This window comes from Petaurus breviceps, unplaced genomic scaffold, assembly GCF_028583685.1.
Source record: "Petaurus breviceps papuanus isolate PSGF00001 unplaced genomic scaffold, PetGlider_PUasm1.0 172, whole genome shotgun sequence".
Classification (NCBI taxonomy): Eukaryota; Metazoa; Chordata; class Mammalia; order Diprotodontia; family Petauridae; genus Petaurus; species Petaurus breviceps.
Window position 1 is genome coordinate 3,680,098 of NW_027185755.1, and position 11,600 is coordinate 3,691,697.

The 11,600-nt window shown below is 43.4% G+C and overlaps 1 protein-coding gene across 2 annotated transcripts; it reads left to right on the forward strand.

The window, feature by feature from the left end:
• The first annotated feature begins 5,025 nt into the window (after positions 1–5,025).
• SYCE2 (synaptonemal complex central element protein 2) lies at positions 5,026–11,530 on the forward strand. 2 transcript variants are annotated; one of them, XM_069082954.1, is made up of 4 exons: positions 5,026–5,138; positions 6,848–6,966; positions 10,476–10,686; positions 11,217–11,530. In XM_069082954.1, the coding sequence occupies exons 1-4, from the start codon at positions 5,043–5,045 to the stop codon at positions 11,409–11,411; spliced, it is 621 nt and encodes a 206-aa protein (XP_068939055.1). In that variant the 5' UTR covers positions 5,026–5,042; the 3' UTR covers positions 11,412–11,530. The 2 variants fall into 2 exon arrangements, with proteins under 2 accessions (XP_068939055.1, XP_068939057.1); XM_069082956.1 differs by having other exon boundaries at positions 5,057–5,319.
• The last annotated feature ends 70 nt before the right edge of the window (positions 11,531–11,600 follow it).

Genomic DNA, 11,600 nt, shown 5'->3' on the forward strand with positions numbered 1-11,600 from the left:
TCTTTCTTTCTTTCTTTCTTTCTTTCTTTCTTTCTTTCTTTCTTTCTCTCTCTTCCTTGTGGTACATGGTACATGTGGTAGTATTGCAGGGTCAAAGAGTATGGGCAATTTAATCATTTTTCTTGCATTATTCCAAGTTGAAATTCAGAATGATTAGACAGCTTCCCAATTCCACTAACAGTGTATCAGTATAAATTCTTTTATTTCTACCACTGCAACATTCCAAATATCTGTCTTCTCCTCTCCACTCCCACTCCAACAAATATAGTTTAGGCTCTCATTAAAGCTCACCTGGATTATTGCTTCATTGTTTTTGCTTGGTTGTGTCTGACTCTTCATGACCCCATTTGGGATTTTCTTACTGGTTCACCACTTCCTTCTCCAGCTCATTTTAAAGATAAGGAAACTGAGATAAATAGGGTTAAGTGACTTGCCTAGGGTCACATAGCTAGTAAGTGTCTGAAGTCAGATTTGAACTCATGAAGATGAGACTTCTTGACTTCTATTCACTATACCACCTAGCTGCTTTCATTGTAACAGCCACCTAACTGGTCTCCCTGCCTATAGCTTTTCCCCTTCCAGTTCTTCCCTTACACATTGCCTAATTCATCTTCTTAATGCATTGATAATGATCATACCATTCCTCTAGTAGTCCCCCATTTCTTATAAAATAAAATTTTAACTCCTGATTCCTTCAATTTCTTCATAATCAAGTGCTACTTATCTTTTTTTTTTTACTTTTTATGTCTTTTTAAATGTGTTTTTATTAAATTATTCATATTTAGTGTTCAACATTCACTTCCATAAGTTTTAAATTTTCTCCCCCCCACCTCCCCAAGATTATTTGCAATCTGATATGGGCTCTACACATACATTCCTATTAAACACATTTTCATATTAGTCATGTTGCATAGAAGAATTATAACAAATGGAAAAACCATGAGAAAGAAAAAAAATAAAACAGAAAAAGAAAATAGTCTGTTTCACCCCGCATTCCAATTCCATAGTTCTTTCTTTGGATATGGCTGGCATTTTCCATCATGTGTCCTTTGGAATTGTTTTAGGTCCTTGCATAGCTGAGAAGGGCTAAGTCTATGAGAATCAGTCCTCAAACACTGGCTGTTACTGTGTTTAGTGTTCTCCTGCTTCTGCTCCCCTCACTCAACATCAGTTCATATAAGTCTTTCCAGGTTTCTCTGAACTCTGTCTGTTCATCATTTCTTATAGCACAATAGTATTCTATTATATTCCTATAACATAGCTTGTTTAGCCATTCCCCAATTGATGGGCATCTCTGCGATTTCGAGGTCTTGACCACCACAAAAAGAGCTGCTATAAATATTTTTATACATGTGGGTCTTTTCCCATTTTTATCATCCCTTTCAGATACAAACATAGAAGTGGTATTACTGGGTCAAAGGGTATGCACATTTTTATAGACCTTTGGGCATAGTTCCAAATTGCCCTCCAGAATGGTTGGATCAGCTCACAACTCCATCAACAATGAATTAGCATTCCAACATTCCCACATCCTTTCCAACATTTATCATTTTCCTGTTTTACCATGTTAGCCAATCTGATAGGTGTGATGTGGTACCTTAGAGTTGTTTTGATTTGCATCTCTCTAATCAATAGTGATTTAGAGCATTTTTTCATGTGACTATAGATAGCTTTAATTTCTTCCTCTGAAAACCGTCTGTTCAAATCCTTTGACCATGTATCAGCTGGGAATGACTTGTAGCCACTTCTCTTTACAGCTTTATTTCACAATACATACTCTATGTTATAGTTAAATTCAACTATTCTTTGCCCCCTGTTCTCATCTTCTACTTTACCTCCTACCTAGAATGTATTTTCCATTCCACCCCTTCCTAGACACATTACCACCCACTGTGATGATGATGATGAGGAGGAGGAGGAGGAAGATGGATAAAGCACTTTAAGGTTTGCAAAGTTTTTTTTTCAAATATATAATTTTATCCTTAACACAACCCTCAGAGATGGATGCCATCATTATACCTTATTTACAGATGAGAAAACTAAGGCAAAAAGATATTTGTTGACTTACTCAGAGTCACAAAGCTAGTAAATGACTGAGGTCAGATTTGAACTCAGGTCTTCTTGACTCCAAGTGCATCATTCTGTCTGTCCCACCACCTAGCTGCCTAGATCCTTCCTTTCTACCAAGGTTCACAAGGTACATGGAGCCTCTGAAAGTGATCTCTTGCTTCTCAAGTTTCTTAGATCACTTTGTCTTTTCCCTCATCTTATCCTACCTTATATAATACTTACTTGCATTCATGTTGGACATTCCCCAACACCATTAGATAATTGGATTCTAGAAGGAAAAGATTTCCCTGTTTCATCTCTGTATCTCTAGGGCCCATTCTATGGTAGATATTTAATATCTGGAAAATTAATTGAATCAAATTAAAAATGCCTACATAAAATGCATCAGAAGAATTCTAAGTATATGTGAAGCATATTCAGTTGTCTGGGGGGGGGGAACAGTTAGACCAAAAGTGTAATCACATTGGGAGAACCCTTATTCCTATTGCTATTACTCCTCTATCTGACCCTCTTTTGAGAAAAGTTGAGACTCACTCACATTACAATGCAAAAATGAGTAAGATTTCATTTCCTGGGAATCTAGAATAGAAAAGTTAAAGAAAAGGAAAGTTCCAAGGATAACTTTAGATATGTAAAATACTTAAGTCATCCCTTTGATGCTTGTGGCACTACAAGCAGACGAAATTGACTAAAGTGCTGCTTTCCTTGACCCTGCAGGAAGGTAGCATGTCACTGTATGAATTATCCAGTAAGAGAATGCAGTATTTGACTTACCTGACAGATGGCATTCTATTTACCATGTGCCAGGCACTGTGCTTAGCACCAGGGATACAAAGAAAGGAAAAAGACAGTCCCTGTTCTCAAGGAGCTCACAGTCTAATGGAGGTTGACAATCTAATGGGGGAGGAGAAAGAGAGGATAATTGAGTCTAAAGCAGAGGTGGGAAGCCTGCAACCTTGAGGCCACATGTGGCCTCCTAGGTCCTCAAGTACAGCCTCTTGACTGAGTCCAAGTTTTACAGAATAAATCCTTTTATTAAGGGGATTTGTTTTGTGCAGTTTGGATTCAGTCAAAGGGCCACACTTGAGGACCTAGAGGGCTACATGTGGCTGCAAGGCTGTAGGTTCCCCACCCCTAGTCTAGAGGGATGATAAAATCCTGCAGCAGGGTAGGAAATGATGATATAGTTATGGGGCCCCCTCCTCAAATGAAGGAACTGGGAGATCTCACATGTCTTCTCTCTGCTTTCTCCAATCAGAGAGAGGGAGGAGCCCCAAGGGAAGGGGTTATTGAGGAGGTGAGAGTTTCAGAGCTGATGTGATATTGCAGGAAGATGAATTTCTCGAGGCACTGATGAAGTCCAGGAGAGCAGCCAGGTGGGAAACGATGAGAATCATTATGGGCATCATGGGCATGAGAATCATTGGCCTCAGAGTTAGAAAGGACCATGGAGAGCACCTAGCCCAACTACATCATTTTATGGATGAGGAAACAGAAGCCAGACAGCTTAAGAAACTTGTTTAAAGTACCACAGGTGTTATGCTGCACCCTGCTTTTTCTTTTTCAAAACTTTTTAGGTCACCTGCCATTGAGATTCTTCCTACCTGAGGAAGATGGGAAGGGGGTGGGGATGTGCTACATTTGCCTGTCCAGTGTTCCTCTTTGGGAAAAGGAAGGTTACCCCTCTCTAACTTTATGATCAGTGCCCGTCTCTCAGTGGATTTAACACCTATTTACAACCCATTGAGAGAATGAAGTTTGTCTTCCCAGGAAGGGCCATCCCAATCCTGGAACCACATCACAGTAGGAAGTTCCTATCAATCACCAAACATTCCTCAAGAACTATGTGCCTAGGACTATGCTAGCCTCTGGAGATAGAATTTTAGTAGTGAGAGAGTCTCTGCTCTCTAGAAGCTTGCCTTCTACTTGGTGTGTGTGTGTGAAGTAGTATATTCCTAGAAAGCAGTGCCTAGCTCTTATGATTTTGTGTGTGTACCTACTGTACATAGTAGGTGTTTAGTATCTGTTGAAAATAATATAATAGCTAATATTTATATATTTTATATACATATTTATGTTATATATATATCCTTTATATAATATATAGTTTATATTTATATGCTATTAATAGCTAGTATGCCTACTCTGTGCCAAACGCTTTGCAAATATTATTTTATGTTATCCTCACAACAACTTTGCGAGGTAGGAGGATATCATTATCCCCGTTTTACTTATTCCTCCAAGCTGAGGACCCTTGCCCAGGGTCACGAATGAAGGCGAATGAAGATGAATTTGAACTTGTCTTCCCGACTCCTGCGCTCTGTGAGCCATGGTGCCACCTGGTGGCTCATTGTATAACGCCGTTTGACTTTAGATAAAAAGGGCCTTACAGCGGAATTCCCTTCTATTCAACAAACGTTTATTCCACTCCAACTCTACTCTTTGTGCTGCAAGGTGCTGGGGATGCAAAGAGAAAACCAGAAACAGTCCTGTCCTCCTCCATCTTACAGTCTCCTGATCAAGGCTCACCGGCTTTACAGCTGAAGAGATAGCCTAATCTAACCCCACCCCCATTTTACAGAGGAGGAAACTGAGGCCCAGAGGGGTGACTTGCCAAGGTCACTGGGGCAGCAAAGGACTAACGGAACGCCCCCTAGTGGGGCCAGAGGAAAGGGCCGGGATAAAGGGAGGGAAACAGTTTTGAAAGGCGTTTTTCCAGGGTAAAGCGGTGGGTGGTATCGCAGTCCAGGAAGGAAACCCCGCCCTCACGGGCACTAAGCCCAGAGGGCTGGTGGTGAGGGGGAAGGCGCGCACTACACTAAGGAGGGGGGCGGGGGCGGGGACGGGGCAGCCTCGGCGAGCGCCACAGTGAGGGAAGGGCGGGGGGGCCTTGCCGCGCGCCACACTAAGTGGAAGAAGGGAACAGGGTAAACCTTGGTGGGCAGGCAGCGGCGCGGAGGAGGCAGAGGCGCATGCGCACTTGGAGGGGGCGTGGAGGAGGCAGAGGCGCATGCGCACTTGGCGGCGGCGGGAAGGCGGGAAGGCCCGAGGCGACGTCCTCGAGAGGGGTACGCGCTCAGCCGTCAGCCTAGTCTCCGACCCCGCTCCTTTGTTCGTGAGACCCAGGGCGAGACCCCCGCCCCCCACTCCACGGGGCTCCCCGTTATCCAAGGAGCCTCCAGGAGCAGGAGCCCGGCCCAGCGGAAGGACGGGCGGACAAACTGGCCAACTGACCGAGGGAGGACGGAGGTGTGACAGAAAAGCGGCAGGCCAGCGTACCCTAAAGCCTTATCCCTCCTCAGGCCGACAAACTCGGCCCTGGGGGAGGGGGAGACCTAAAACCCACATCCTCAAAAGCTTGGGGAGAAGGGGGGGACTTGAAACCCTCGTCTCCTCCCAAAGCCGACCGCCTCAGTTCAGAGACCCCCCAGCCCCCCCGAAACAGACAGGGAAGGACACGTAGCCCTCAGCCCTGGGAGGGACCCCAAACTTTCCCCTCTTAAAAAGCTACCTAGAGCCAGGGGCCCAGGAACCCTTCTTCCCCAAAATGGTTGCTTCAGTCCCAGAGTCAGGAGCCTTCATCCCTCAGAAAGCTGAGATCTCCGACTCTCACCCAGCACAAATATGACAATCCTGCCCCGACCCTGGGGAGCAGAAAGTCCTGTCCTCCTGAAAGCGAGCAGCCCCGGGAAATCCTCAATCCCCCCCCAAAAAGGTCTGGGTCTAGAGTGGAGGCTCAGGACCCTCATTAGCCCCCCTAAAGCTCAGAAGCTTTGGTCAGTGTCTCATCCCCTTCCCTCCCACCCCCCCAGCAAAGGCCACTAACCTGACTAGCCCTCATCTCCCTTGGGGGTCCAAAGACTCCCATCCCACCCAAAGCTGACCATTTCAGAGCCAGAGGACCCTTAGCCTCCTGGAAATCTGGTCACCCCATTCTGGAACTGAGACCAGAAACACACATGGAAGCTAACAGGCATCAGCCCGAGGATCAGGGGTCCAAAAATCCTCATCTCCCCAGACAGCTGACAGCCCCAGCATCAGCAGTACAGAATCCTCATCTTATCCCCCAAAAAAGCTGAGAACCTTAGCTCTGCCCAGAGACAGGTGACCCATAAGACCCACTTCTGAAGCTAAAAGCTCCCATCCCAGGGCCAGAGGACATAGAAATCTCCTCTTTTTAAAAGCTAACAATCCCCAAGTGCTCAGTAAAAATGCCCTCACCCCATCCTGAGAAGCCATCAGCTCCAACTTTGCCCTAAAGCAGGATACAATGTAATGCCTTTCCCCAAAACAATAACTGCAACCTCCTGTCCTAGAACTTGGGAAAACAGCAACCCCATCTCCACAAAACCAACCTCAGTTCATCCCCAGACCCAAGCACTCTGGTGATACAGTCTTGGACTCACAAGTTGGGCTCAAACAAATGTCTCTGGATTCCAACTTTAAATTCAGGATTATCTGTTCCTGACTGGTGCTGAGAGAGGAAATAAAACCTCCCACCCCCCCACCCCCACCTCATTTCACTGAACCTAGCCTTGCTTCCTCTCTGCCATGCAAAACAAGTAACTGACAAAAAAACCCCATTAAAAGCAGTAATTAAACACCTTTTCCCTATTCCTTGGAATGATCTGATTGGAGGGGAAAAAGGTAGGGGCACCATCTGTATATCTCAATGCTGAGAAAGCATTAATTAAATACTACTTATCGACAGAAATATGATATCCAGTCATGTATCCTCAGGTACATTCTCTGAGAGTCTGTTTCCCATTTTTTATAGAGTGTCATGTCTGAACAGGACCTCAAAAATAAGGAACAGGATCAGTATCAGGATCAAGCAGGGCCTTCTATCTTCTCTAATTTGGAAAGAAGCAGCTCACCCTGTGAGGTACAGGAAAGGTAAGAATTCCTGGAGACTTCTCTAATTCTGCACTGAGGTCTGTACTGCAGGACTAACTGGTAATGCAGGTCCTTCTCAGATCCAGTCTCTGTACAGAGCCCCCTTGGGCAAAGCCTGGTGCCAAATCATGCTCTATGGGGCAATGATATATGTTGTTCCCAAGAAATGTCTGTAGCAGACCAAAGAAATGACACTAATTTTGTAAGAATCAGGCAGTATTATACTATAAAATGATGAATTATTGTTAAAGTAACTGAAAAATTATGAAAATGCTCCATTAAGGAAAAGAGAATGTAGTGATGTAGTGAATGGAGTGGTAGAATGAACTCAGAGCTAGAAGTCAGAAAGCCCGGGTTCTAGTTTCAGCTATGCTCTAAGTCACTGACTTTGGAAAAAAGTTTTAAGACATTATGGTGCAATGGAAAGAGTACTGGATTTGTAATCACAAGACCTAGATTCAAATCTTCATGCTCTCTTTACTATCTGTGTTGTCACACAACCTCTTTGAGACTCAGTTTCCTCATTTGTAAAATTCAGGTACTGAGGGGGTGGCTAGGTGGCACAGTGACCAGAGCACCGGCCCTGAAGTCAGGAGGATCTGAGTTCATATCCAGCCTCAGACACTTAACACAAAACTAGCCATGTGACCTTGGGCAAGTCACTTAACCCCAATTGCCCTAACTTACCCCCTCCAAAAAGCAAAAAAAAAAAATTTCAGGTACTGAACTAGATGACTTCTAAATTCCCTTCCAGATTGAAATCTATAATCCTATTATCCCCTTAACTCTCTGGGCTTCAATTTCCTCAATTCACCATTTAATAAGCACCCACCAAGTGTCAGGCAATGTCCTAGGAGCTGGGTTTCCTCATCTGGACCAGATGACCTTTGAGTTCCTGCTCTTGTTTTATGATCCTAAGTTAAGTGAGGATAAAAAGAAAGAATATGACCCTATTCTTAAGGAGCTTGCAATCTAAAGAGAACAAAGTCACATTAAAATACTAGGGAGAATGAGGTAAGTGCAAAAGAGACCATCAGGGAAATCTCTATGAAAAAAAGATCACGTTTAGTTTGAGCGGGAGTTGTGGGGGAGGGATTCATAAGTAGATAATTGCTGAGTTGGGCCTTGAAGGGAGGGATTTCAACAAACAGAAATGGGGTACAGCCCAAGGTATGAGATAGGAAAGGGCTATATCTGAACAAGGAATGAAGAGTAGTTGGTTTGGCTGGAATGTTGAGTTCCTGAAGAGTTGTTTGAGATACACCTGGAAAGGTGGCTTGGAGCCAGATTGTGGAGGGCCTTGAATATCAGGATATGGATTTTATACTTTATTTAGTAGGAAATGGGAAATATAATGAAAGTTTGTTAATAGAGGAGTAACATGACCATAATAATTCATTAGGAAAATCACTCAGGCCGTAGTGTGAAGAAGAGGTTGGGAAAAGGAAGAGCCTAGAGGCAAGAAGGCCAATTAATGACAGCAAAAAGTGCTGATGGCCTGCACTAGAGTGGTTGCAGCAGGAGGGGACAGAAAGAGGCACATAAAAGAATCAGGTTTTTTACCCAGGTCTTACTCCCTTGTTTTAAACATTACCAAATTCAGAACTGAACGGGAGGAAGAGAGCAAGTTGGATTGTCTTTGGATTAACTGATAGAAAGAATTCTGGGAGGTTCCTTCCATTTCTGACATCCTGCATTCTTATGAGGATCTGTGTTCAGATTTAATCCAGGGCAAAGAGCACTGAATTTGGAGTTAGAGGACTTGAGTTCAAATGTCAGCTCTCCCATAGACCTTAGCCAAGTCATTTACTTTTCATGGACCTCAGTTTCCTCATCTGTAAAATGTAGGAGGTTGGACTGGATAACTTCTAAGGTCCCTTATAGCTCTAGAGCTATGATCCTATGACAAAGTAAAATGACTTGTGGAAGGTCACAGGAGTTAGTTATGGAGCTAGGACTAGATCTCAGGTTTTATCATCCCAGACCAGCACTCTTTCTACTCCACCACTCTACATCTCTACATAATCTTTAAAGTTCCCTCTAGCTCTGAAATGCTATGAATCTGAGTTTAAGCCCAGATTTCCATTAAAAGGCAGTGAATTTTTTCTCAGACATTCTCTTACAACCCCAGCAAGTTATATAAGAACAGTGGAAATCAAATGCTTAGCAGAATGATTAAGTAGTTAATTTATTTTATGAAGAAAGCTATGTATTCAGGCCTAGACCCTCCATCCCCCTCCTCCCTCTCCTGGAAGTGTTTCAGAGGAACATCATTGTGCCTGGAGCTGAAGATTTTGTCTTGTTCCTCCTCGAATGTTTGATTAACTGGCCACGTCTCTTGAGGGTTGCTGCCCGCGGTGTTCGTAAGTGGCATGTGTATTGTTTACTTGTATTTCTGTGAAAAGCGACAAAGCTAATCACAGCAGGCTTCTCTGGCTTCCACTCCAGCCAATCACAACTTTACCTTAACAGATGGCTTGGTTTACTGAGGCCTGTTCCCGCCACTGTTTCCACAGGCCGAATGCCAGCACAGGCAAGGCTGTGGAACTGGATGTCCTAATCCTTCCAACAGCATTAGGGATTGAAGGAGATCCTGAGGACAGACTAGAATATATTAATGCAGCAGCGATTGATTGAGCCTCAGCTCACAGCCTTACACAAACAAGGATGTCAACATAAAGCCCTTTGCATGTGGGCTTCCTTCCCTGGACTCTATCCATGCCACCTCAACAGAACCCACTAAGGAAATGGGAAAGGAGAGGATTCATTTTCTTTATTAAGCTTAATTGGCGAATTCAGGCACAGAGAGGCTTGTGATTAATTAGCATCCTAATTAATATGCAGCTGCCTTAGTATTAAGAAAAATTAAATATAAAAGAATAGCTCCCTGAGGGAGATGCTAGTAAAATAAACATGATTTCTGGGAACATCTGATTTGGTCTTTTGTTTTATGGACAAATCTGAAATCATTGAATTAATCCAGTCTTCTTCCATTTGCTTTGAGTCAAAAGAAAGATTCCATCATGAGATATCTTTCCCCATAAAGGAATGGCTTTTGGGTATGAGCAGTTTGAGCAGGATTTATATTGGTAACTCAAGGAGAAAACAACAAATCTCATTTTCTTTCATTTCAAGGTCTAAGACAGAAAAGAAAGAGCAAAAGAGAAGGGTGGGGATAGTGGCAAAAGCCCTAGAACCTGAAGGGTTTCCTTTAATTCCTTCCCCATTCCCAGATTTGTGCGCAATGTCACTGTCACATAATGACAGAAAGAGAAGAGTCTTAGGAATCTAGATCAATTCCTTCAGCTAAAAGATGAGGAATGTGAGGGCTTGAGAGAGGAAATGAAATCAGTCAAGGTCACACAATGGCAAGGAAGACTTAAACCTAGGGCTCCTGAATTCTGGTTCTTTCCACCCCACCATGCTGGCCTCCCACTCTTGAGATATGCCCCCATTCAAACCCCCCCCCCCTTAAACAGGCATTCTGCTCTCTTCCTTCTGTCATCCAGGCATAGATTTTCTAGCCCTTCACTGTCAGTCTCCAATGCAGACAGCCACACTGAAACCTTGGATGGGAAAACATCAAGTTTCTTTGCAGCTCTGGATGCCAGCATCGAAACTTTACAAAAAAAGGCCCAGCAGCTGATTGACAGCATCAATGAAAGCAGGCAGAAGGACCACACGCTCATGAGCAACTTCAGAGACAGCCTCAAGATGAAGGTAGAAAGCCTCGACTGATAACTAGCCAGAAGTGTCAGACTTTTGAGAAACTGCTTGGACGATAGTGAAAGCACAACAGTTTGTTGGGTGGGGCCAGCTGCTACAGAGTTTTCTTTAAGGTAGAGGGTGTTCTTTCCCATAGGCCAAAACCAGAATCATTATCTCTCCAAAGATGAACTGGTGGTAACATTCAGTCCCAGAGTTCATAGGCCTGCTATTTGAGCTTTAGCAGCAGTAGCCCCCACCCTCAAGGCTAAATAAACATCACTTGAGCTTGAATAAAACCCAGAGAATTCTAACCATTTAGAGGATGCTCATTCTTTGTTTCAGAGGCTGATAGTTTTTGAAAATTTAGATAAAAAAATAGCTTGTATTTTTTTCTACTCCATTACCTTAAGATGAGAGAACAGCTCTTTACTATCTCTAAGAGGAAAGAAAACAGAAACACACAGGAAGGGCCTGCTTAGAATAAACACTTCATTTCTATTCCTGTTTAATTCCTAACGAGTATTTAACTTTTTGCCTTCAAGGTGTCAGATTTGGTTGAGAAGTTGGAAGAAAGGATGTATCAGATTTATGATCAGCATAACAAGCTCATTCAGGAGAAGCTACAGGAGTTCTCAGAGAAGATAGAGAAGATCAATAATTTAGAAACTGAGCTCAAACAAGTCTGCCACACCGTGGAAACTGTGTACAAAGACCTGTGTGTGCAGCCTGAAATATGACAATGTCCCAGGAAAAGAAGGCCACCTGAGAAAGGAGTTGTAAGTCAGTGAGCCTGAGAACAAAGCTAAGATGAAATTAAACACTGCACGTATTACAACAATAAACACTCTTCATCTGTGCTGTTTCATGTGATATGATTTGCTCTTTAAACAGCTTATACCGGAAAGTACAAAATTGAACGATTGTTA

What these genes read in the sequence shown, in the direction of transcription:
- SYCE2 (XM_069082954.1), top strand. Translation starts at nt 5,043, where the DNA reads ATGCGCACTTGGAGGGGGCGTGGAGGAGGCAGAGGCGCATGCGCACTT. An exon ending in CCCTGTGAGGTACAGGAAAG is followed by an intron (nt 6,967 to 10,475) that starts GTAAGAATTCCT and finishes TCTGTCATCCAG; the next exon opens with GCATAGATTTTCTAGCCCTT. An exon ending in GAGACAGCCTCAAGATGAAG is followed by an intron (nt 10,687 to 11,216) that starts GTAGAAAGCCTC and finishes TTTGCCTTCAAG; the next exon opens with GTGTCAGATTTGGTTGAGAA.